This window comes from Helicoverpa armigera, chromosome 3 (genome assembly GCF_030705265.1).
Source record: "Helicoverpa armigera isolate CAAS_96S chromosome 3, ASM3070526v1, whole genome shotgun sequence".
NCBI lineage: Eukaryota > Metazoa > Arthropoda > Insecta > Lepidoptera > Noctuidae > Helicoverpa > Helicoverpa armigera.
The window spans coordinates 399,013-426,947 of record NC_087122.1 but is presented as its reverse complement, the minus strand read 5'-3'; the positions used below and the strand labels follow the sequence as shown (position 1 = coordinate 426,947).

Genomic DNA, 27,935 nt, shown 5'->3' with positions numbered 1-27,935 from the left:
GAAGTTTGCTGAGCTGACTTTGTTTTGACAGCAATTATGTCAATTTCCTAACAATTGTCATTTTCATTGATAAAATTGATCGTGTTGCAGGCAGGCAGCGAGCGCGTAAATACGGACAACGTAAATAGAATTATCGATTTTCGCAGGATATCTCATTTGTTTCACTAATCAATGCGGTGAAAGTTGTTGCGAATTAGTGTAACTTAGTGTCTCGATGTCCACACAGTCTAAAACCATGCCGATGTTAGACCTTAAAATGTATGTGAGGGTGGTCGCTGCCGTGTTTTCTGTGAGTAAATATTGTTTATATACCTAAAATACACCTTAATATTCTGTAAACAAATCACTTTCTACGTTACATAACGATGACAGCTATTGCTTGCACGAAATCGGTGATTGGAACATCCAATGATTTTATTACCCTCATGTTTATATAAAAAATCCATATTTACATTCTTATTAGACGTTAGATGAAAGGTTATTAGTAAATCTACAATTAATTAAGCCTTATTTAGAGTATACACAAATGTGCGACAGGAAACAGTGATTCTCAGTAGTGCTGTTAATTGTGTTTATGATATTTGTTCATATTGTTTGTATCTCACTGTATTAACAGTGGCTTCTTTATTAACTTATCAGCAGACAGTTCACATTGTGTATCATTAGTTTATGAGTTGTTAGTCTAGCAATTACACAGCAAACATTAATTTTATCATGTTACTGATCATATAATGATGATAATACAGGGATATAGGCCTATATTCCTTGTTGTAATATGAAAGAGATCTATGTTCCTTCCTTTATAACTGGAAGTAAAAATTTTCATTGTTACTACTTCAACAAAACAGAGAAAGTCAAGGAGAAATGAAGTAACTACAGTTGGAAAGTATTATAGACATGGAAATTTTTTCCACGAGACCATGTACCCTAGGATGTACTACTACTTATATATTAAAGTAGATTTATCTAGAAGTCAAATATAATTGTTTTGATTTGTGCTACTAACATTATGTAGCTGTGAGCAAAGTCATTCATCATCATTCACAAAATGACCATCCTAAAATATTAAATCTATGATCCTTTAATATCATAGTTTACTAACGGCTAATCCTATAACTGCACAGCAATATTATTACCATAATACCCACTCATTTACTAATACTTTTTCAGATATCATCAGCAACAGCATTTGTGCTGGCACTAATACGCCTCCTCAACCCGGATCTATTTTACCTAGATCCTTTAGTAGGAAATGAAATAGGTAATGCGTTAGGTATACTATAATCCTCTACTTAGATTGCTAATGCATGCCAAGCAATGTTACAAAATCAGCAATAGTCAAGATATTTATTGCTGGGTGCCATTTGAATAATAAATCAGAAAAACATTTTAATGGACAATAGTCATAAAAAATGGAACTTGGTACTTAATATTAGAAAACTTCAGGAACTTTCTAGCCTCATGATAATATAATCCAAAACTAACTGTCATGCTAAAAAATCCTGCTTTAGCCACTGCCTTTCGCCTGAAAATCTAACCGCATACACCAACTTCAATATAGCTATGTCCTCAACAGGTATCCACTACTTCATATCAGGTCTGATGATCGTGACAAGCGGCATAGGTTTCCTGAACAGCTGTGTGGTGATGAACCGCAGTGCAAGCCACAACACAGGTCGGAACATCACCACCTGGCTACTGCTGGACTCATTGTTCGAGACCACGAGGGTTGTGTATGTGTTTGTATGTGAAATACTGCTGAAAGGAAAGGGTCCTATGCAGTTATATGAGCTGTTGATCAGTGCCGCGCAGTATCGTGAGTATGAATTTATTACCTATTGTTCAAACTGAATTTCAACATTTTTAACCCAAGTAACCATTCAGATATGTATGTGTATCAACTGTATCTCTCATAGTTCTCAATGAGTGCCATAAGTTGCCTTGCCAAATAAATCATCCTTACAATTAACTTTAAATACCATATTGACGCAAAATGACTCGGCATAAAGTTCCGCCATAGATCTACATAATACTTACTATTCAGTCAGCAACCCTCTGAACGGGTCATGCTCTTTATGGCTGAAAAGATTACAGGCCGTGAAAGGTCGCACCATTTCCAAGTAGGTCAAGGTTTATTGTCAACAACACACCTATGTTGGCTGAAAACATTAGGGTATTAGATAACGAAACTACTATTTTTAATACTTTTGTTTGGGACTTATTTTACGCAGTTACGAATGCCCAAATTCCCCTTCTTAGAATAAGCTGTTAAAGATTATGTACCCACCCACTTATACGACGGGCACATAACAATCACTTCCACATCCATTACAGATATTATAATGTGACAAATGGCTTCACGAGTACTGATTTGTACGCTGGGCGTGTAGGGAGCGAAACTTATTTTTATCTTACGCGTTAGGTAAGGTTTAGCCCAACACATAATACAGGACAGCAATGCTATATTTTACCATCCAGCTTTTCAAGACTTTTAATAATGTTGTGTTACTTCTTTTTTCAGTGCTGGACAGCTTTCTCTACTGTCAAATGATACTCAGACACTAGTACAGGGCGAAAATCTGTAATATAGGCGTTTGTATAGTTGCCATCCATAGGATGAACTCGTCCGCCATAGAGGCTGAGCAAGCGTTCGTTTATTTTACAAGACTTTATAGTAATCTTGTAAAAAGGTTAAATGCATTTAAAAGGGGAAGATGTCTTCTCCTTGTGTTAAACGATAGTTTTTGTTATTTTTTTAATTTAATGCGAAAGTCGGCACTGCTTGGATTCTAGCAACAATTTATGAGGCAATCTATTTTTTGTAAATAATGTCGTTCCACTCTATTTGCTTATCGAGATAGTAAGTTTCCAAGAATTGCTGGCCGAGGACAATGTCCAAACAAGTATTATAAAATGTACCTATGATCATTCCGTTTTATCTGTGATTTTTGAATGTAACGAATTGAATCGGTATGAATCAAAGATTGATCTGATTTTGGGTCATTATGGCCTGTTTTTCTCTTAGGAAACCAAACATTGAAATCTCATTTTATAAATAATGTAACACAGTATTAATTTGATCTCACTTGCTGCTTTCCTCACGCTTCACGCTCTTCAAGCGCGTTTTTTTGTATCAGAGACAATAAACTATAACTATCTACTGTATTATATGAACATTCTGTACCTCTCACACTCCTTGCCAATATGTAAATTCCTGAGTAGCATCTCCCTAAGAAACTAGACATAAGTTATTAGAACATTACTAGGTTTAAGAGTTAGATAAATGCTGTTTATCAGGCGCAGTCCGAAGATCCAAATATTAAGTGAAATGCCCTTATTAATTTACTAAAATGTTTAACCAATCAAACGCCTATCGTGGCGTATACTCATTTACACATTCAAAGATATGAAGGCAGGGTAGGTGTTTCGATATCTTCCAATAATCGTAAGAAAAGCCTTTTGTATTAGAACCCGTGTTTTAAATTCCTGTATAAGTTTGTGAATCTATTTTATCTGTGATTTATCGGTTGTAAGATTATGTTTCGATTTTATTAAAAAGAAGAACCGCTGCAAAAAACGTTTTATAAAGTTATTGTGGATTGATTTCTAGAAATCTAAAGTACTAGTCAAACCTAAGAGATTAAAATTGTTGAATTTTATTTTTGAGATTTAAAAACTGAAAGTTAGTGAATTTTCATTGATCATGTTGTAAAGATGTGTATACTTGTATAGATGCAGTCTTGACCGATTTGTAACTTCGTTGAACGAGAAATGAAATAAAGTTTTTTTATAATGAATTAATCTTTTTATTTCAGTGAGTTGTCTGTCCAAAAATATAATGCGTACGCAGCTATTCAACACTTGTCAACAGGCTACAGAATTACAAAGTGCACTTCCTTCGTACTCTAACAAACTATAATACAAGGCTTTAGGCTGGCTGCACACCTCGCGATACACACACTACCTATAACAAAATGTAGAATTGTCAAATTCCTGAATTGTGCTATCGTCATTTCCATACTACACCAAAGTCCATATTTCTCAATCAGTTGTAAAATAAAATTGGGATAAATATAAATGCTTCAGAAAATGAATACACTTGCAAACTTAAACATACGCATTCCCTTAATTAATTTATACTTTCCTTGGTTAAAATCTAGCTAAGACGGCACCGTCGACGTGTACTTCTTATTTCTAAAGCATTTAGATTTATCCCCAAGTCATATAGTAGTTTCTAGTTCATCGCTTAGTGTGCAGGCAGTCGTACATCACACAAAACACACGCTGAATATTTAAAGCGGCGTTGTACTCGTCCAACAACAAACTTACTAAACGAACGCTCAACGAAACTCGTCAACAACACTATACTGTTTTGTTCGATAATCAACCTTGTTGCTAATGTCATAGCGCACATTATTGTTTGTCCATGTCACTTACAAAAATACTCTATAGATAAGTTATTCTTCTTACAGCCAGTTTCTTCATCAAAAGTTAAAGTCAAAGTAATGTCTAAAGTAAAAGTAACGGTTAAATTCAATTTTTCTATGAATTTTGCTGTCACTTTAGCCTTGAAAAAACGAATTTGACCGTAACTTTAACTTTAGACATAACTTTAACTTTAACTTTTGATGAAGAAACTGGCCGTTAGCTGTTTTTCCACAAGTTAGTCATTCAGCGAGACTGCAGATACAGTGCATTGCAAAACATTTCCAACAAGGTATCATTTACACTCGAATGCCAATAAATAGCAAATTGTATCAACAACACTAGTAGGTATTGCTATTAGTCGTCCATAATCAGCCTATTTATATCCTAGATTTGTAGTTACAGTACCTAAAATTAAATATATAACTCCTTCAAAAATTAGATCGATTACAATATTAATTTCGCAAAATTTTAGTAAAAATTGAGTGAATACAACGAAATGAAAGTACCAAGCATGTGACCGCGATCAAGCGAATTTCGTAATTAAAATTATTGATTAATATAATGTTTACCCTGTACATTTTACAAAGACGAATGTTTTATTCCAATCATTTGATTTATAGGCCGGTTGAATTGAGCCAACAGGTTTCTGACTATCACTATTTCATAATCCAGGTGTAGTCACCGTTCACATATATTAATTGGTAGTCAACTATACGATTTGAGCCTTCCCATGTTACCTGCTGACTCGCAAAATTTTCGATTACTTGCAAAATATAATTTAAGTTATGCCATTTCCAAAACACGAAAAGACATTAAAAGCACAAAATATGCTTGAGTAATTATTAAATTTGACAAAAAGTTATAATACTGGTAATACAATAGATTTGTTCGAATAATTAGTCCATAAAATGTCACAAAACAGCTTGCCTGCTTCCAGATATGTAGCAAAATATTAATCTTATAAGTAATTAATTGCATAAGATGTAGCCTTTACCTGAAAGCAGACGGCACGCAATTCATATTCACTTTACCAAAACACTACAGATTTCTTTCAACTTCAATGGCACAAAAATATATCGCCGATCTTTAAAAATTCATTGACAAAAGATATATTTCTAATTTACAACTATTGCTTGTAGTACGAAAATACTATGTTTTATTTATATTTAATGGCACTTCTAAAACTTTTGTATCATTTAATTTCAATCGATGAAGTTGAACACTAATTTGCAAAGAGACAATTTACACGAAAACAGCTATCTATGTCCAGCTCAAATAGTCACTCGTTATCGCTAATATTTCATAATATTTGCTAATTATTTTACATTATTACAATGTAGAAATGCATAAAATCTCGTGAGAATAGATTAAATACCCTTAGAGGGTATCGCTATGTTGTGTACTATGAGAATCAGACGGCACACGAAAATATACGGGAGTGGAACCCGACACCGAGCAGCACCCGGTGCCCACTCCCGAGTATGGGGACGAAGCAGGCGATGTTATACACTCTAATTCCACTTCGATACCGAGGCTAACCACATTTACAACGTCCCCATACTCAGGCGGCCCACTTGAAAATCATGAATTCAAAATGTAACTTGTATTATAATTATCTTTCAATAAATTCATCTCACAACCCACTACAAAGTCGTAAACAATGTACAAATTGAGTGAATAATATTATCTAATTACAATATATACGTGTATATAATATGTTTGCGAGATACATCTGAGATCTAAAACATAAGGAACTTAATAATAACTGTTCGAACGCAATACACCAAACAAACGAAACAGTTCACGTTCAAATTATTTGTTACATTACTAGTAATATCTACAAATAATATTGTCATGAATTTGATACAGTATTCTACAAGGCGGAGGTGTATTTTGTTTTCGTTAAACAGTGTTCATGTTTTGAACGAGAAAAAAATACACTTGGCGGCCATCTTGTCTCTGATGCCCAGTGGCGCCACCTACTCCGCGTGGGATATGTGTCGGCGTTACGTGTCCTTATGCTAGGCTACTTACACTAGTATAACAATCTACATTAACAAGCTACGCTATGCTAAGAGGACCTACCTCGGTTTGTGACACGCACATTGACGCATTTTACTGAACTGACCTTTATTCGCGTATTCGGAGATACGATATCTTCAATTGGCAAAGATGTAAGTATTAAACTACAGTAGCTAGCACATACGGAATCAAATATTTGACACAGTGTAATTTTTACCCTATCAAAAACGCAAAAATATCAATCAGTTTTGTATTTTTTACTATAATAGCGATTTTTTTTTAAATTTGGGTCGAATTTCATAAGGCCTATCACAAGTGGCACGTTATTTGGCCAGAAGCGAGACGCAAGACGCGAAAAATTTCAAAAATATTAGGCCGAATCGATTCCTAGTCAAGAGAACTTTTAGGAACATCGTATGTCAAATTTTGGCACCTAATCAAAAGCACCTAATTGAATGTGGATGAGGGCGATGTTGAGATGAATGCTGGTGTCCATAGTTTAGGCGGCGCGGTGCGCTAGAAGTTCTGCTGGCGCTTGCGCTTGAGGTGTATGGCGTCGAGGATGGGCTGGCGCTTGCGCGTGTAGCGCGCGCGGAGCTGCTCGATCTCCGCCTCCATCTCCGCGTCCAGCCGCGACACCAGCGCCTCCAGCTCGCGCTCGCCCAGGTAGCCCAGCTGGGGAGGGAACACCAGTCAGTATCGGTTCAAAGGGCTACCACACAAGCAAGCTTCCCCAAAGTGTTAACTAGCGCAAACCGGTTTTAACCTGTGCAACCTGTGGACTATGTTCAGGCTTGTGCAAGCTAAACTGTGGGAAAGCTTGCCCATGTGGCAGGTATATAACACACGCCAACGCAAGCGCGGCCCTCCTTATAGTAGAGTATGAAAGAAATAACTTGAACTGTGGGAAGTTATATTATGTACATACAATTGTGAAACTTGAACTTATTGTGAGTCTTTCACACTTCAAATTCAAATTTCAAACTTATTTATTTTGCGAATATGGGTAGGTACATACATTCACTTCACTTCACTATGTGAAGTGTACAGTGTGGAGGGAGGTGAGCTTCATCAAGAGGGCCAAGCTTACAGTGGCTACAAATAGCATTTTCAAACAAACAAGATTATTTTTATGGACGAAAACATTGCAAAATCCGGTTAAAATTTGTAATTATTATTTTAACACAAAATATTTATGTATGCCTCAAAAACTTCAATAAACTGACCATCACAAGATTTTAGTTAGATATACGAAGCTGTTAGTAACGCATACGTCCGTTAATCACACGATTGATTATTACATATTTTTTTATAAAAAATTACATCACACTGTTATTTAACCTTATCAAAACGAAAAAGTGATATTTAATTTGCGAGCTTGTTACGCCGAACTGTCGAATAAAACACGGTTACTCTTCATTTTCCAATAGTTTATTTAGGTTAGGCCACACATTATACCGTACTTACTGTAAAAGTGTTTGTGATATAAAAAATGCCTTAATGAATACCGAAAGAAAATGCATCGCTGCGGGAAAGTTGCGTTGCCGTAGAATGGCAAGATAGGACAGTATGGCGCAAGGCTCTGATTGTGGGAGGTAAACCGTAACTCAGTGCTTCGCCATGGGAGAGATTAAGGCTTTGAGTAGTAACGGTAACACGTAAATGTGCGGCAGTGGGACACACGTGCAGTTAGTAACAGTAACAGTAACACGTATAGTATAATGTGCGGTGGCGGCACGGTCCGCTTACGTCGCTCGGGAGGAGCGGCAGTGGGACACACGTGCAGTTAGTAACAGTAACAGTAACAGTAACACGTATAGTATAATGTGCGGTGGCGGCACGGTCCGCTTACGTCGCTCGGGAGGAGCGGCAGTGGGACACGATGCAGTTAGTAACAGTAACAGTAACACGTATAGTATAATGTGCGGTGGCGGCACGGTCCGCTTACGTCGCTCGGGAGGAGCGGCAGTGGGACACATGCAGTTAGTAACAGTAACAGTAACAGTAACACGTATAGTATAATGTGCGGTGGCGGCACGGTCCGCTTACGTCGCTCGGGAGGAGCGGCAGTGGGACACACGTGCAGTTAGTAACAGTAACAGTAACACGTATAGTATAATGTGCGGTGGCGGCACGGTCCGCTTACGTCGCTCGGGAGGAGCGGCAGTGGGACACGTGCAGTTAGTAACAGTAACAGTAACAGTAACACGTATAGTATAATGTGCGGTGGCGGCACGGTCCGCTTACGTCGCTCGGGAGGAGCGGCAGTGGGACACGTGCAGTTAGTAACAGTAACAGTAACACGTATAGTATAATGTGCGGTGGCGGCACGGTCCGCTTACGTCGCTCGGGAGGAGCGGCAGTGGGACACGTGCAGTTAGTAACAGTAACAGTAACAGTAACACGTATAGTATAATGTGCGGTGGCGGCACGGTCCGCTTACGTCGCTCGGGAGGAGCGGCAGTGGGACACACGTGCAGTTAGTAACAGTAACAGTAACAGTAACACGTATAGTATAATGTGCGGTGGCGGCACGGTCCGCTTACGTCGCTCGGGAGGAGCGGCAGTGGGACACACGTGCAGTTAGTAACAGTAACAGTAACACGTATAGTATAATGTGCGGTGGCGGCACGGTCCGCTTACGTCGCTCGGCGAGGAGCGGCAGGAGAGAGACGACGTGCAGTTGACTTACGAATTCGAAGTTGCCCTCCTCTACAAAGGCGCGTTGGAAGGCTAGCGCGGGGTTCGGTTCCGATTCCGCTTCGCCTTCCACACTGAAAACAAAAGATAAGTTGAAAAACGAATATTTAAAAAAGTGTACAAGAAAATTAGCACTAAGACATTTTATGCTGCATATACGTTGATGCACGAATACGTGCACTACACTCGCCGCGGCGCAATTGGGCGCGAGCATTCCGCACGTGTGTCCGCGCCCGCGTCCGCCGCGCGACTGGCCTCACAGACTCACAGCTAGCCCTACTGCCCTGCGCCCGTGCGTACCTGTCGTGAGTGTCGGCGGCGGCGCGGGGCCGCGTGAGGGTGCCGTTGGCGGCGACGTGGTTGACCTCCTTCTTCTCGAAGTGCTCCAGGAACAGCGGCCGGTACTTCGGCCGGTTCGTGTCCATCGGGTCTGTGTCGTGACCTGCGAAACAAGCGAATTAAATTAAATAAAAAGCATCTATAATATGAATACCTACTATTTATTGCTGCTGAACAAATTACATCAAATACAAATTCTCAGTAACATCTTTAACCCAAAACCAGCAAGTAAATACCAAATAGTAAATACATATTATGTATAATATAATAATAATAAGTACTAACGCTTCATAGTAGCGAGATCAGCATCAGGCTCGTTGATGACCATAGTGCCGAGGTCTGCAGCCAGGTCAGCTGTTGCGTCTCTCGAAGGTACGAGAGTACCGTCCCCTCGCTGCTTCATTGTTGCGTCTTCATAACCCTCGCCCTGGAATAAATTAATTCAATATGAAATGTGGAATGAACTTGTCACTATTGTTCCCCTAATTTACCCTCAAGTTTATCAGGTTTCATTTACGGACGCAAACTGGCGTATAAAAACCAAACAGAAATTGACAGAAGTTTATCTAAATAACATAAAAGTTCTTTTTGTTTATTTTCATTAAATAATAAATAAGCAACTCACCGCAGAAAAAGTCTTAGCATTATTGGTGTGATGCTGTGCGTTCCTGAAGACCTGACTCTCCCTGATCTCCCGCGCCTCCGCTATCATCGTGCTGAGGATGCTCGGGTGCTTCGCGTTGCCTGCGTCAGACGCTACGGTCACATAACGCCAGAACGTCAGAAACAAAAAAAAATAACAAGAAAAGAAAACCTCCTTTTTAAGACGGTTAACAAGGAGTAACATAAGCCAAATTAAAACACAGTCCGAAAAAAGTAAATTCATAAAAAAAAACAATTAAAAATACTTATAATAAAAGGGAGTCCTAAAAAGTAACTGCTTTTACTAAAACAAGATTTTTTTAAGACCACATTTTTAAGAATAAGTTAGTATGACAGTGACAGGAAATTGAACCTTGTACCGTTGTACCATTAAACGTATAGTAGTTATTGACATACCTATAAACTCATGTGTTAACAGGTACTCGGCGGTGGCTCGCTCCTCCGGGTTCTTCACTAAGCACTGACTCACGAAGTCTATGAACTCCGGAGACCATTGGTCTGGCTCTCTGCAAGTTCACAATATGAATTCATTACTAGGTTACTCTCTGGTGTAATTTTATGGAAATTCACAAGTAAGAAGAACAATACAAGGAAGGAGAGAAAAATAGGGGACAATATTCAACTTTATTCGCAGCACAAATAGAAGAAAAGATACAGATCGCCAGTTTTCTCTCCTAAACGTTTGGTTTGGATAAGTGAGACCGTTTTTGAGTTACAAAATTACAATGAAAAGTGGCATAAATTTTTATATTTAAAGACTTTTAGCTAATTAACTAACTCACCTAAACGAAGGCGGAGGTTTAGTAGGTATCATGAATATCGCTCGCATGGGGTGTATATCCCCATACGGGGGTTTGCCCTCTGCCATCTCCAGCGCCGTGATGCCGAGAGACCAGATATCCGCCACGCAGTCGTACCCGATCTCCTGGATCACTTCGGGAGCCATCCAGAACGGAGTTCCTATTACTGTGTTGCGTTTCGCCATTGTGTCCTGGAATTTAGATGAAATAGAAGCTATGTAGAGAAAATTTATGGAAGACCTCAATGCCTCATTCAATAATATTTTGCTCCAACGTTTCGTTCTGAATGAGTCTTAAGGCTCGAGCAGACCGGATGCGTATGCGTAACCACGTCGTAGTCACGCGCGTAGTTACGGCGTAACCATGAGTTGTAATGTATGTCATCCGGTCTGCTGGAGCCTTTAATATGAGGTGTTTTTGCCACCACTCTCTGATAAGCTAGCACTTTGTAAGCCTTAAAAATATTGACTACTCGAGCCTTGAAGAACAATAAAAACATTCATCTCACCGTCAACTGTCCTGCTACACCGAAATCCGCTAACTTCGCGTGTCCTTCCGTATTCAGCAGTATATTCCCAGCCTTGATGTCCCTGTGTATCTTCCGCCGCCTGTGCAAGTACTCCAGCCCCTTCAGTGTGTCACACAGGATCGTGGCTATCTCGTCTTCCGACAACGTCTTCTTACGAAGCCTCATTATGTCTGATACGGAACCAGCGCCGCAGTATTCCATTACGATCTGGAATTTTATGGGAGGTTATGGGGTGATGTTTTGGAGATGGCAAAAATGTGTGGTGAAATGAAAATGCGTGAGAAATAATAATAAAGAGCACATCAATAATTATCTTAGTCTGCAAAGTGAGCTGGAAACTTTTTGACCATCATTTCTGGTTGCAAAAATACCACACAAGAAAGCTGCAAAAATAAACTAAAAAATGCTCCTGATTACTAAACAAAAACTTAGGTACGGTAACGGATGCTATGTCTACCCCAAGCTAGCTACAGCCTTGAAATTTTGCAAATTAAAAGTCTGTCTGACGCTTGTCCGCCGTCCAATTAACGGTGACACTTGATGAATAGTGTTCGTTAATAGAAGCCACGACAGTTTTCCCAAGTATAAGGCAATAAGGTTAATGAATGTCCCGCTAGGTATTTTATTAATATGGTTTGCCTGAGGGTATGAATGTGGAGATGGTAGGATGAAATTCACTTACAAGTTACTAAGTTGGAAATAGTATTATATTGGATATATAAAAGACTTAATTTCTTAAAGTAAAGGCAATCTTATGATTCAGAAAACTTAACGGACGTTATAGACCTGACCAGCTTATTTACAAGCATGGAAACCCTTGAGGTTTAAGGCCAGTCTTTCACAAAATTCCCTTATCAATCAACCAAAACAGGACTGTTCTAGACAAGATATCGCAAATAAAAAGAAAAACAAACAAACATACAATGTAGAAACGTCCGTTGTGTCCACTTACTAAACAAATTGTGACCTCTGATTGCCTCACCCATAGGTCTGTGTTCTTGAAGTAACTGCCGTAATACTTGACGACGTAGGGGCTGTCGCATTGCTGCATGATGGATATCTCCTTGATGATCTCCTGAAGGTCTGTGTCCACGGGCACCTGCTTTATCGCCAGGACCTGCCCGCTTTCTTTGTGTAACGCCTGGAACGAGATTTAGAGAAGTTTATAAAGTGTTTTTCGAAAATGGGCAGGAGTTTTTTCTGATTTTGTGGATAAGATCCAGAAACATAGCGCAATCACAAAATAAATAAACTACTGATCTAAAAGAAGATCTCTAAAAGAAATCTATCTAAAAGAAGTTTCTGTTAGTCTATTTCGTAATTTTTCGGGCATGGGTACTTTACTTTGGCGAGGGGATTCCGGCGTAGTCCTGAGACACTTTGTGGTTACTAATGAGCGTTCCACTAATTTTGTTAAAGGTCCTTTACCTATAAGACGTCGTTAAAAAAGGCCGGGAAGACAACACAATGTAATAGATTAGCATTTACTAACTTTACTTAGTTGTAAATAAAAACCCAGACAATGAAATCAATTTTACGGGTTCTTCTTATTTATCACAATTGTTTTCTTTCTAATTTTTTATCACATTGCCCATATTAATCCTTAAAAGTGTAAGATGGATGTAAAATAAAGAATGTTTCAAGCTTGGGTTAATTTTCGTGGCTTCGTTCATTGTTGCATCCACATAGAAAGTGCATTGCTACGGTTTCTTCAACACTTGACATGTCCTTATTATAACTACTTAGTAATAGGATTACTTGAATGATCTCTTACTTTATACAGACAACTATATACTTCTTTATAATTCTTATATATATAATTCCTAGTGTATGTACGTACTTGGCTAGAAGACTAACTGTCTTCTTGTAATTAACTTTGAACAGTTTAACAGTAACTACTCTGTAATTAGTGTAGTTCCCAACCTATTTCAGGAAACTTTTATAAGTTTCTGGGCTACTTAGTTCTTTGTCAGAACCTCTTTTAAGTTTAATTAAATCTTTTTCCAAGAAGGGGAATATTTTTTAAATAATAGAGGTCACCTTATAGACGCTGCCATATGAGCCTTCTCCGAGCTTGCATATGATGTCGAACACCTCCTCCGGCTGCCGCGTCAAGCTCTCCTCCGAGAGCTTCTTTAGCTCGCTGCAACAAACAGACATATCATGTGTTATCTTGATCATATTTATATTAATGGGAGATATGATCTTTGACTCAATACGAAGATTTTTTGCGCAGACAATGTTTTACGAAAGGATTATCCCCTTAATTTTGCAGCATAGATAATAGATATTATTATTTTATGAGCCAAATAGATACAAGCTACAATAATGTCGCTAGCTTCAAACATAACAGTCTAAATTAAAATCTTCTTAGTCATCATACATTATATGTATTTAGGTCATAAAGTAAATAACCACTAGAGAGCGCACTCGCCAATTTCTTCTAAGAACACGACTCACCACTCTGCGGGCGGGGGGACGCGGCATAATCCGCGGCTACTATTGGTCAGTTCAAGGTCGCTACTAAAGGATCGTACTGATCGTAGCCTTATAGTACGCGCAAAATCACTAACTTTTGGCGAGCGTCGGGGCACTGTATGCGCAGTCAAGTGGTTTTATAGTCTTTGATTTAGGTACACAAATATATTCAGGACAATCTGAGGCCAAAGTTCAAAAACATCAGAGCGAGCATCGACAAATTATTACTAGATTCATTACTCATATCTTTATTGAGTTACCCACTTATCAATACGTGTCCCACAAGTTAATAACTAAATAAAAACTATTGTGGCGACACAATCGACGCGGAGTTAACGAACTTTTATCAAATATGGGTGTGACCCCTCCCACACTGATGAGTTGCCCCTAAAACTATTACGTAGAATATTTCATGAGTTACACTTCATACAAGGGCATTCACTACCACATGGTTTGTTTTTTTCAAAATAGCCCAATATCGGTGGTGTTCGCTTAGAAGGAAATAGGTAACTTCCTAAATCAGAGGCACGAATGACTCATCAAAATAGAATGAGGAGAACCACAATAAACAAAGGAAGGAAGGAAACCAAAATATTACTGAAAGCGTGCCATTAAAGCGTGAAATACAAATATAAAGACTAATATTTCAGCTTTGACGGCTCATAAACAAGAAGAAACGCTTGAAAACCTAAAATATCACGGAGAAGAAATAGTAAAACAAGATGTTCAGACGGAAATAGCCAGTTTATTCAATATTTAAAGGTCAACAGACCGTCATAGACATTTTGCCCTGTAATACTCGGCCGAGAATAGGTTTCCCGAGAATTCCGTTTCGCGTCCAAGTGGGCTCTAGGTAATTCCAGGGACCTGAATATGAATGCTAGAACATAATATAACATTACTATAGACCAGAAGTTGTATTTAATTGCTTAGAAGTACTACTTATAACGTACAGGTTTTATTCTACAGTTTCCGTAACCCCATCAAGAGGATACTTAATGATTTCATTAAAATCATAGTTAGCTTGTATACTATCTGAACCGTGACTGTACAAGCGGACACGTTACTATAAATATTTTTACATACATGACATCATGTTTATTATATGATCATTTAGAAAATCATCAGTGTAATGACAAGATTGTACACAAATGGTTTATTTAGTTTATAATTATTTATGAGACATATTACGAATTCTAAATACTCAGTGGTGATAAGGAAGAATCTAAATCCACGAAATTCAATATTGTAAACTCTAATTGGTAAATTGTGGAGAATCAGGAGAATTGTCTTTTTCTTCTTTCTACTTTGACATCAAATTAACAAAAGATAGTAGACGTGAATGCCCGCATGTCAGCAATTAACTTATAAACCGCAGGGTTTTCAAGAAGGTTAATAAGTCACGATTTATTTTCCTGGAAAAGACAATCGATATAATACACCTTCCACCCGAAAACGACCCAAAGTCATTAAAATAAAACCCGCGACATGCAACCCACGCTAATTATAATGCATTGTGAAGATTTATGGGTGCATTCCGACTTTATGACGCGACTGAATACTGCCAACACCTGGAGGAACGGCGTACAAAAAATATAAGCAAACCAACTTGGTCATAAGAATAAAGAGCAAAATGTAGATGATTAGGTACACTACTTCCTAAAACCCTTTCATTGCCTTTACAATGGGCGGATCATCAGTTCTGTCGCAAAGCATGAATGGTTTCCCACAAGGATCCTACGATTTATTGAAGGTGAATAATACATGTTCAATAGTGGACTTCATCTTCGTGAAGATCATCACCATACCCCAAAGGTGAAAGTACCAGTTATTGCTGTTCCACATTGCAAATAGCAATGCAAGATAGTTTTCAACTTTGTAGAACGCGTGCATTCGGATCAAGGCGTTGTTAATTCAATTAGTTCATTGATATGAGGTATGTTTACGGATCTTCAAATAGCAGTAGTGGGAAGGACTGTTTTAATAAAAATCAGTAGGGTTAACCTGCCGACTGTAGATGAAGATAATAAAAAATGACAATATCCCGGATTCCTAAATACCTTTTGTAATCAGCCCTTCATACTCAATATTGCAGTAACGGTAAATTATTATGCCCTATCCCGTAACATATTTTCTTGCAACCAGGATATCGTATAACAACAAACACGGGAAGTGCCACGACGTAACATGAATAAGTATGCCAAGCATTTACTACGGTGAGTAAGTAACACCTGATTAACTATATCCGCCTACCCCATATGCGAATACAATCGATGCGGTTCTTACTACTGCCTGTTTTGCATATCCTAAGATATTCCGTTTAGCTACGCCTATAACACGACCTTTACAGTCGTAGTTACATTAAACTTAGCTCGAAGTCGAGCGCTGATAAGACTTGTTCCGTTGTAGCCTAAATCAAGGGAGATTATTGGAGTTTTGATCATTCTGGGAACTCCGTAGTAACACTGGAATGGAATCACTGCTACGGGCCTAATGACCTCTGATACAAATAAAAGATCGTTAGTCGGTAAGTGACATGAAAGGCTATGTTTACCAATATTTCCTTGTCAACAACACAAGTCACTGGTCCTACATAAAAATTAAAGATAGCTAATAAATTCCGTATAATTATGCGTGTGCGCATGCTAACATTAGAATTGAGGAAAGTATTGAAACATGGATACCGGCCAAATACCTGAGTTCAGTGACGAAACGAGGGTAAGCCCTGTTACACTGGTATGTTCATTTCTTCCTACATTTCGTGTTCATTCCATTTGCTATTCGAAAACATTTCTTCCTACTTTATTCTCTCTTCTTCTTGGGTACGTTGTATCTGTAATACTATTGTGGTCTTTGGTTTTGGTCACAAATCATGATTTTCATTACAACATCAACAATCACTTCCTAGCTTAAATCACAGTCTAAATTATGAGCCCATGTATTTCTGCCATCATCGAGAAATGTTGTTTCCGAATATTGTCAATATAATGAGAACGTAACTCTATCTGCAGTTAATTTACACAATCCGAATCAACAGCACTCAATCACACTCACGCCACTCACAATATTTACACAGATGTACAAATAATGAATGTAAATAAATTCCTGGCAATGATTGATTACGACTTATCAGAACGAATAGACCCATTGAATGGAACAAGAATTACAACAGACTAAGAAATCATAGTAGGTAAGTAACATTTCACAACTCTGTTTTGGTAGAAAAGCCTGATATTGTAGTTCATTATGTCATTCTCGTATGTTATAGAAGGCTTTTACAAAAACTTGTCACATCAACAACTGGCAAGGCATTCACAATAATCAATTTATACATTCCTTATAATATCAAGCCGTTTTCTTTTATGGGCCGAACGGAGATAAAATGGTAATAACATGAAAATTCATGCAAAATAAGCACGCAAAACGGAGGTGACACTAATCTGGATAAAGGAAGGTAGGTAGACATGTTTGCTTTCTCCTCCAAACTATAGGATGTTGGTTTAAGATAGAAACCAGTTTGTAGCAATTCATAAAAGAATTAAATCAACCCAAAACCGTTAGAAATCCTTGGGATATATTTGGTTACATAAAACAAAGGATATCATGAGAATGACCATCTAATCAGGACTGTTAGAAAGAAGGTCAACTCTTACCTAACTTAGCAATGACAAAACAAAAGGAGATGAATCAACGATTACTCTTTGTTCCATTGTTCTCAATTAACAATATTGAACCAGCAGTAAGTTCAGGCATCCGTATCGTACGTGTGATATTAAAAATTGACCGCAGTCCGCTTAAGGAAAACAGGTTCCGAACCGAAGCCCGGACCTATTCGCAAGGGAGCGGTGATTCATGCAAATATTATTTTCTCTTGTATGCAACAAGGCGAAAATAAGTACACAATGCTGAGAATTTGATCAAAATAACGATCTATTTACGTACAAACAGTGTGCAGACTTAGTATTCCGAGTATCTCACTTAATTGTCAGAGTAATCTCGAGGGTCTTCATTTTCGAGTACGGACAATCTTTCGAAAATAAAACCTGGTCTTTGCAAACAGTGCCTATAAACAAGAATAATCTGTAATGGCAGGTGACATAAGGAGAGCATTCAAGGTAGATAGCACGCTATGCATCCTACACAATACACCTGCGCCAGCTTTTATTACAACATTTTGAAATATAGCGAACAATGGCTGTGTCTTTCAATCTTATACTGTGCCTGCAAGTAAGTAGAGAAACTTTGAGACTATTACGGATAAGTTGACTAAATCTGTAGGAACTCGCAAGCCAAGTCAAGGAATGTTATTGTACGGGGACGTAGAATGTTTGCAATGTTTATTTTTGATTCCAATAATAAGCTTGAAAGGAGCAAACCGTGTAGACTGTGTGGTGCTTGCCGATCTGATGTGCACACAATTGTTCGGTCATACATAATGAGTTTTAAACAATAAGAACAGCGTTTGTACGATTTTAAAATTATACAGCAGTCAAAATCTATGACGGAAACTGTCGATAGCTTGTAGATTTTATAAAATTCCATATGAAAAAAAAACGTTGGCACCGCTTTTGTGTTTTTCATAGTAGTAGGTATTGCTATAGTTAGTATACACGTAATTCATGTTTCTGGACAGCAACAGGTACTTTCCGGGTGATATAGTGCGTGTAATTTGTGCATTTGTAACAGCCTTCACGCAAGGTAGCATAGATTTCAGCGTGAAGTATTCATTCTTTACTTAATTTTTCGTTGGTTGCTACCCAGATACTCACCCCTGGGGGCGTTGCGTGTCGTTGGCACTCATTCTGTCGGCGCGTCGTTTCTTACAGGTGTTGCAGTTTAGAGTGGGGGCTCCCCCCTCCCATACACCGCTCTTCCAAAACACCAGTCTACCCTCACTATCCATGAGGGGCTTGCATCTTTACCGCAACCGAAGCATGCTTGCAGGCTCTATAATACCTCTGCCACGACACTTTTTGTTCACTATCACACTTGCTAAACACCAGCAGCAATGGAATCCATAAATTTTAATGCATTTGTTATATCATCGTGTTTACGGAACCCAGATGCACACACTTTTCTCTTCGTAAAACACATCGATACAAAAACAAAACCGAAACTTTGTTTATCGTGTAAACAGTCACCACGTTTCTATCTATAAAATGGGGTTACGGCACATGTGGTGTACACTAGATAGAGTTATCTTTCGAAATTGATCGCTGTTTAGACTTGGAACATCGGGAGTAACTAAAACTTTAGTCCATTAAACTTGAGCTTTCAACGATGAATCTCGAGCCAAGTACACTCACTTCCCACAATTTACGTAACCATCCAAGTCCACGGCAATCATCCAAAAGCGATCAACAAGATTTACTCCCGAAATAAACACACGTATCCTTTTCAGGCTAAAACCGGCAAGAGGCGGGCGACAGCGCGTCTGTCCTCTGCGACAGCTTTTATGTGACTGCTTTTGATGTTCCACAACAAGCCAGCGCTCCAAGTTCAACTGATCCCGCACCAAGCGGTCAGGCGGGACTTCACGCAGTAATCTGGATTTTGCAAGAATCCGACCCGCTAAGACCTTCTGTTAAGGTAAAAATACACAAACAGACAGAGGCCTTATTTGTTTACAGTTTAACACGAAACGTTTAATTAGCAGTTTGTAACGATCGGGTAAACGAACGGGGCAAAGACTCGCTAATTTGGAACGGACCATTCAGACATTAATGCGGGAATGATTCAGCTATCTTACAAAATGCCAAATAGAAGCATAGAATGTTCTTGAAATATGTGCGCTTGTTAAAACATTAAGAGAACACATAAATCACATCGCAACATAAAGTTTTTTAAGGTGATGTCGCATTTGGTGGACGGGCCGGAGTCGGCCGGGTGGGCGGCTCTAGATAAATAAAACCGCGTGTTGGTCTGTCTATAAATAATACGCAGATCCTGCTCGTTACATCGACACTGTGACCTTTTTATTGGTATACAGTTAACGTTCATTAGTCAGAATTACTGTAACATGTACTCTTGTTATTATTACTGTAATTCTCTCATCCGTCTTCCTCCTTCGCTCTACATAATAATAGGATTCCTCGTTGGTTTGTTGCTCTATAACGAACGGTGTAAGTTATTAAAACTTTGTTTATCCTCTTGATATTCTGTTACTTCTTGTACAACATATATGCATCTTTGGCTAAGGGTCAATTCACACTGAAAGAGCAGCGGCCGGCAGCGGCCGGCAGCGGCCGTAATTGCAAGGGATTGAGCGTGAGCGCGGCGGGCCGCGCGGCGCCGCGCGTCGCCGCATCGCGCCGCGCTCTTACATTTTCCGTGCTCTTACGGCCGCTGCCGGCCGCTGCTCTTTCAGTGTGAATTGACCCTAAATGCATCTTGAAACTTTTAAAAAGAAGTCATTATTTTGCTAGACTTGGATGCCGTACTCATGTAGAGAATGTCATTCCAGATTCTTTTGAAACATAGAAGCGAAACTCCTCAAAAATAGCACAAAATAATTTTTTTGTTCTAATTGGAATTTGAAGAGGCTCTGCATGTAGAGTTTATATTTATTCCAAGAAGTCATCGCGTACCGCTTCATGTTTGACACATTTTAGTTTCCGTTTGTGTTATTTTTGCGTTCGCAATTCATCGTGCATTGAACTGGGTGAAGACAGACTGTCTACCGATACAGCGCCTATTACAAGCAATCGTGCTGTGACCATGAGCTTTTTATTAATTTAATTGCCTTCACATCTATGGCATTGCGATGTTTATTGCAGTTAACTGACACAATAAAACGGCAGCTGTTATTGTGGCCAAGGTACTCATAGTGCGATATCCGACAAGATATGGGTTGCATGTAAAAAGAGCACTCACTTTCTCGTTGAAACGAGACAGGTCAGCCAAGATCGACGACCCAGAAACTGAACAAATAAAGCCGTTCATAATCCCGCTTTTCGATATACCCCCACGCGATCCGCCAGCTATTCGCACGTGAACCAGTTAAATAAACGATTTAATGCATTTGATGAATGCTTCGTTCAGTACTGTTAAGCTGAAATAGATTATAATTTCTAAAATAAACTTAAAGTAATAATTCCTAGATCTAATTACTGCACTAGGTACTGAATTTAACTTTTCGGCTGTGGGAATGTAGCGGTAAACTAATACCTGTCTCATTTTCTGCAACTGTTTGCGTTCGTCATCTGGGTGTTTTCCTTTGACCGTGTTACTACATTTTTCTCAGCAGAATCATCTTCACAGTAAATATTCGTTTCCGATGACACCAAAATTATGAGTAAGCCCTAAGGAAGTTAGACTGTCTTTTGGACCTTTGACCCAAAAAACTTGGTTCGCTAACGAATCGAAAGAACCTCGTAACAATGGCGAGCAATGTAGGCTATGCAGATGCCAATGGCCGGTGACTCAGTGCAACAGCCTGCCCAATAACAATACGCGGCTTCATTAATAATGCAGATACCTGTGCGTAATAGCTCAACTATCGGACATAAAAACAAGGGTTTCAATTTACCCTCAATCGATATTCAGTCATATGGAGTTCTACTAGTTTTGTCGCACACTGATAATAATGTATTGAATCAGAAATGCAAGTCTGGCGCTTATGATAAGGGCTATTTATCAGCCAGTGCAAATAAAATACTCATGTATTTATCAGTGACAGTTTGCCTTGGCATTGGAAATATACAATTTCGATACTACAAGTAGGGTAGGACCCAAAAGGTTACATTGCACGTAATACTGTTCAGGGAAAAAATGTTGAAGTCACCATTTACCGGTTGGGAAAATTACAGTGCTCAACGAACTCAGCAGTATGTTGAGGAAATAACTTAATTAAAACAATGTTTAAAATTAGAGACTCATTTCAACTGAGATCTAAAAAATACGTAGGTTGATATTTCTCGCACAAAAACTGAAGACAATGGCGATGACACGCAGGTTCCCGCGGCGGAATTCTCAAGCCTTATTCCGCAACACTGTTCAACATTCAGAAATTAAACAAGAAATTCGGTACACACAGCTCAGCCAGCCCTGCAGTATGGCATAAACTTTAAACTACATTCTGCCAGTTAGTTGAAACGATCTGCAAAACTCACGGCAGCGTGTAATGTCATTACTTCAATTACCACTCGTTTGCCTGATTTCCAACCGTTTCAATTTGTTCATTCGATAAAGTTTTCGACATTTTGCGATCTCGCTAGGATTTAAAGTTTCTCTCTTTAAATCTCTCTAATTTTTTAAAGGATTCCAACAAGGGCTTTCGTCATTAACTTAATTTGTTTCAATTTGCTACTTCCTGCATACTCTTTGATAAAACTATACAAAAGAACTATTGATGCCCCCTATTCTGTCTGCACTGATTCATTAACTAAAGTACGTACACTAGCTACAAATGCTTTCAATGGGGCCTGCATACTTTCAAATGAGTATTTCATACGGCAGAATAGTCCTGTCAGCAGCCGGTGGGTTTAGCGACCCCAAACCGAGCAAAATCGAAGCGGAGCCTTTCCAACTCATTCATTGCACAAAATAAAAACAAAACGCACAACCAGGGTATTAAACTCCATATTTATTGTTATTGCAAAAACTGGTCCCGAGTGTAAGCAGAGAAAGTATCTCATTAGCAATACCTGCATACCTTACTTAGGTGCAGTTGCATTAATGCCGTATGGTAAGCTATTTATATGAGTTTTATATTCATTGAAGAAATATTTTCGTAATATTGCAAGGATGTGTTCGCCTACTGGAATGACGGCGTCGGAGTCTAATCGGCGCGATTGTGTCCTCCTCTCCTTTTATAGCCGCTCGCACGCATTCCGCCACTTACGACTCAATCGGGGAAGTTAAAACGGGCCAAGATCGACTGCAGGTAATAAAAAATATTGTAAAATAATATTTTATGATATTCCCAAAAGATAGGTTTTCGTCGGCAAATCACGAAGTAATATGGAATGAGTGAGCTTATTATTTTCATGCCAAAACTACGTGGTATATCACTGCCCGTCCCTTTAGGGAACGGCGCGATGTTCATTTTGAAGGACTTCGCCATCTGTCCGTATCGACGGAAACGCGTCTGTCGGTATGTGCTGATAAAACCCATGGCCTGGGCTTTTCCTCGTAATGCATTAATTATAATCATTTCATTTAAATGGGTTGATTCTAAAAATCTGTAATGAGGAAAATGAAATTACATATTTATATCCTTCATTATAGATAAAAATCACTTATATTGTGTCATACAATAGGAAAAAAAATTAAAAAATTAAAATTAATAGGTAAGTAGGCCGTGTAGCGACGGCTTAAGAATACATATGTCGCTACCCCTTCTTCCAGTGGGTGTCGTAGAAGTCGACTAATGGAGAAAATTGCACCGAACACCAGTGCGAGAGAAGGAAAACTCGAAAAAAAACCCTCTATCAACCCGTCTGGCCAGCGTGATAGCAGTAGGCTATATTCCTCTAATGTGCAGAACAAAAAAGCCACGGCCCCTAGTTCCCGGCAGTCCCGCTATTCCCGGTCACGGTGGCGACCGTGGTTACGGTGGGACAGGGGGTGCGAAGAATCTCCGGGTTACGGGAGGCCACCAAACTAATCTGACTCTTGCGACGTACAACGGCCGCACGCTACGGCTTGACTCGCATCTGGCGCAACTCGAGGTGGAACTTGGGAAGATTAGGTGGCACATATTAGGGTTATGTGAAGTTCGAAGAGAGGGGGAGGACACCATAACCCTCGAATCAGGTCACCTAATGTACTTCCGAGAGGGAGACCAACAATCCCAAGGTGGCGTTGGGTTTCTGGTTAATAAGTCCCTAGCTGATAACGTTGTGGAGGTGTCTAGTGTGTCGAACAGGGTAGCGTACCTTATCTTAAAGCTCACCGACAGGTATAGCCTCAAGGTAGTGCAAGTGTACGCACCGACCTCGACACATTCAGACGATGAAGTGGAGGATATGTTTGATGATATATCAAGGGCCCTCCACTTCACTACAAAGACCCATTACACCGTTGTCATGGGGGACTTTAACGCTAAAGTGGGAGTACAGATTTGCGGCGAATCGGCAGTAGGATCCCATGGATTTGGAAGCAGGAATCATAGGGGGCAAATGCTCGTCAACTTCCTCGAAAGCGAGGGGCTCTTTTTTAAGAACTCTTTTTTCAAAAAGCAGCCCCAAAGGAAGTGGACGTGGCAAAGCCCCGACACTATGACTAAAAATGAGATTGACTTCATCATGACGAACAAGAAGCACATATTCAGAGATGTCTCCGTGATCAATAGGTTTAATACCGGTAGCGATCACCGACTTGTCCGAGGCTCTCTGAATATCAACTTCAAGGCCGAACGTTTCCGTCTGATGAAGGCCAGGCTCCGACCAACACTGCTCCAAACCATGACAGGATCTGAAACGTTCCAGTCAAATTTGGAGAACCGATTTGCCGCCGTGGAAACCACAACAGACGTTAACCAGAACCACGAATATGTGGTTCGGATCCTCAGGGAGGAAGGTTCGAGATTCTGTAACATGCAGCGTAAGGGCAAGAAATCAAAGCTTTCGGAAGAGACATTAGGGCTTATGAAGAAACGACGTGAAAACCCGCCTGTCACTTCGTCAGCTAAGCGGGCTCTAAACCAAGAGATCAACAAGCACGTACGACGCGACCTCCGGTGCTCCAATACTCTTGACATTGAAAGAGCAATTGAGCTAAATCGGGGGTCAAAGGTGTTCGTACAATCTCTTGGAAGAAGCCACTTGACGAAGCTGACCACAACAAGTGGAGAAGTCGTTTCTTCGGTGCCGGCAGTCCTTTCGGAAGTGGAAAATTTCTATGGCCGGTTATACGCATCGCATGCATCTCGACCTGATCCCGGAAATGAGGATTCTAGAGCCACATTAACACGCCATTTCACCGAAGACCTGCCAGAAGTCAGCAGTGGCGAAATCGAGATCGCTCTGAGACAGCTCAAAAATGGAAAAGCCCCTGGCGAGGATGGCATTACAACAGAGCTTTTAAAAGCAGGAGGAAAGCCCGTACTGGGGGAGCTCCAGAAGCTTTTTAATGCCGTCCTGTTTGAAGGAGAACTCCAGAGGCGTGGAGTAGGAGTGTTGTCGTCCTGTTCTTCAAAAAGGGAGACAAAACCCAGCTGAAGAACTATCGACCCATTTCCCTCCTAAGCCACGTCTATAAGCTGTTCTCAAGAGTGATCACGAACCGACTTGCGCGGAGACTCGACGAATTCCAACCACCGGAGCAGGCTGGGTTTCGGAGCGGATACGGCACCATAGACCACATCCACACAGTGCGGCAGATTATACAGAAGACCGAAGAGTATAATCAGCCCCTGTGTCTAGCATTTGTGGACTATGAGAAGGCCTTTGACTCGGTTGAAATCTGGTCTGTTCTGGAGTCCCTGCAGCGTTGTCAAGTAGATTGGCGATACATCCAAGTGATGAGATGTCTCTACGAAGCCGCTACAATGTCCGTCCAAGTACAGAATCAGCAAACAAGGCCCATACCGTTGCATCGAGGAGTGAGACAAGGGGATGTTATTTCCCCGAAACTGTTCACTAATGCAATGGAGGATATGTTCAAGACGCTGAACTGGAAAGGACGAGGCATCAACATCAATGGCGAACACATCTCTCACTTGCGATTTGCTGACGATATCGTCATCATGGCGGAAACGCTGCAGGACCTACAACAGATGCTGAACGACCTGGCTGAATCTTCTCTACGCATCGGCCTACGGATGAACTTGGACAAAACCAAGGTCATGTTCAATGAACATGTTCTACCGGAACCGATTGCGATACACGGCGCCGTTCTCGAAGTTGTTCGGAAATATGTATACCTCGGGCAGACATTGCAGTTAGGTAGAAACAACTTTGAGGACGAGGTGAATAGGAGAATTCAGTTGGGTTGGGCTGCATTTGGGAAGCTGCGTCGAGTCCTAACATCGTCGATCCCACAGTGCCTAAAGACAAAAGTCTTCAATCAGTGCGTCCTACCTGTCATGACTTACGGAGCCGAAACGTGGACACTGACGGTACGGCTGGTCCACAAGTTTAAAGTCGCTCAGCGGGCTATGGAAAGGGCTATGCTCGGCATTTCTCTGAGGGATCGCATCAGAAATTAGGTAATCCGTCAGAGAACCAAGGTCATCGACATAGCCCACCGAATCAGCAAGTGGCAGTGGGCTGGCCATATTAGCCGAAGAACCGATAACCGTTGGGGTAAACGAGTTCTAGAGTGGAGACCGCGCCTCGGCAAACGTAGTGTAGGACGTCCTCAGGCACGGTGGAGTGATGACTTGCGCAAGACGGCTGGCAGGAGCTGGATGCGAGAAGCCGAAAATCGATCTCAGTGGCGTGCACTTGGAGAGGCCTATGTCCAGCAGTGGACTGCGATAGGCTGATGATGATGAGGTAAGTAGGATTTCTACAAACGTTTTACTTGTTGTAAGAACAGCCAATGATATACTTCACATTGCATATCCAAGAAGGCCCAATATGTACAAGTTATGGGCCACCACACCATTGTTTGACAGTCCCTTTATAATATGAATCAATTTCAAAGTAATTCTGATGAAGTCACTGCTATTGATATTGCTCAACCATTCAACTGTTACGAAGTAATGTAACTCCTAGAGTTACTTCACGGCTTAAATTACATTAAGAAATAATGTATAGAGTCGATGTATAATACCTCAGTTCAAATTATGGCATACAAACTTTTTGGTACCAAAGAGTATTGACATCTTTTGTTAATGGTAACAATTTATTGACAATATCTGACGTGACTAAATGTCACACAAATATTTTCAAATAATGAGATTCTTCATTTTATCAAAATTGAATCTCACATGTTAGGCAGTAAATTATGTTTTGTTTTGATATCCTTATTAATGAAACAATACTTTGTGTTTAGTCCAGGAGTTAATCATTCAAGTGGAATAAGGAGACAGTGGTTTATACTCAATACTGTAGAGTAACAGTAAAAGCCTGGCTTCCTGAAAGAATCCAATGATTAACGAAGGTGTGCATGAAGAATTTAAAATGTATAACAATCCTCTCTTGTCTAAAAGTAACATAGAATTAGCTTGCTTCTTTAGACCTGTGATATTTGTAAACAATAACAGTTTACATACAAAAGCACAGATTAAATGATCGGATTACATTTTTTTATGAGTGAATGTAGATAGCAAGTTACTGATATTTCTGTAGTTCCCATCAACACACTGGCAAATTATTGATTATTTTGCAGTGGCATTAATAGTTCCTATTCCATCCAGTATTCAGGGTTATTACCCTGGATTTTTAAAAACAATTAAGATATTATACATCATAAACGTGACTTTAGCCCAAAAATAATAGGTCTTGAAAATTACAGAAAATTATTTTTATTATGCCCATAATTAATATACTCACTGGCCGAAAGGCCGAAAAAAATCAAAAATCATCAAGATATTTAAATTACACTTTGTGTTTTACTAAATACAAAATTAGGAATATTATTTAAATGCATTACCGGGATAAGCCTGCATCCTATTATTTATTTTACCAATTTTCAAGTGTGATAAAGAAAGGATATTGCTGTAGGGAAAGCCAACGCGGCATTTCTTTAGCAGTTACATAATTTCTATAAAACTATTCAGATAAATACACAAATCAGTATAAATGAATCAATAGCAAACATTCCTACTGCTAAGAAAGAAGTAATCTTACCTCTTCGACGACATTTCCGTCATTTTGCTATATCACTTATTGAAATCAACAACAGGATACACAAAGAAAAACGTTCATTATACTTGTATTAACACTCGGCGGTATTGTTTCGGTACATTTTCTACAGAATGGTGAAATATTGCTCTAAATATTGTATTTTTGAACAGAAATAAATACGCAAGCACTGCACATGCACCGCTTGAATTTTTTTACTGCGACGGGCATAGATAAAAAAAT

At 39.6% G+C, this 27,935-nt stretch overlaps 2 protein-coding genes across 10 annotated transcripts; one reads left to right on the top strand and one right to left on the bottom strand.

The window, feature by feature from the left end:
• The first annotated feature begins 21 nt into the window (after positions 1-21).
• Positions 22-3,797, top strand: LOC110381236 (uncharacterized). 2 transcript variants are annotated; one of them, XM_021341496.3, is made up of 4 exons: positions 22-289; positions 1,171-1,273; positions 1,577-1,816; positions 2,522-3,797. In XM_021341496.3, exons 1-4 carry the CDS (start codon positions 215-217, stop codon positions 2,563-2,565), a joined length of 462 nt encoding a protein of 153 aa, XP_021197171.1. In that variant the 5' UTR covers positions 22-214; the 3' UTR covers positions 2,566-3,797. The 2 variants fall into 2 exon arrangements, with proteins under 2 accessions (XP_021197171.1, XP_021197172.1); XM_021341497.3 differs by having other exon boundaries at positions 28-289; positions 1,171-1,261.
• Positions 3,783-27,935, bottom strand: Hpo (hippo). Of its 8 annotated transcripts, none has more exons than XM_021341492.3 (11): positions 27,699-27,935; positions 13,522-13,624; positions 12,434-12,622; positions 11,461-11,688; positions 10,935-11,143; positions 10,549-10,658; positions 10,115-10,245; positions 9,775-9,916; positions 9,451-9,592; positions 9,094-9,224; positions 3,783-7,125 (listed from the first exon to the last, which is right to left on the bottom strand). In XM_021341492.3, the coding sequence occupies exons 1-11, from the start codon at positions 27,719-27,721 to the stop codon at positions 6,950-6,952; spliced, it is 1,584 nt and encodes a 527-aa protein (XP_021197167.3). In that variant the 5' UTR covers positions 27,722-27,935; the 3' UTR covers positions 3,783-6,949. The 8 variants fall into 8 exon arrangements, with proteins under 8 accessions (XP_021197167.3, XP_021197161.3, XP_021197160.3 ...); XM_021341486.3 differs by lacking the exon at positions 27,699-27,935 and adding an exon at positions 18,729-19,436 and having other exon boundaries at positions 10,115-10,233; XM_021341485.3 differs by lacking the exon at positions 27,699-27,935 and adding an exon at positions 18,729-19,435.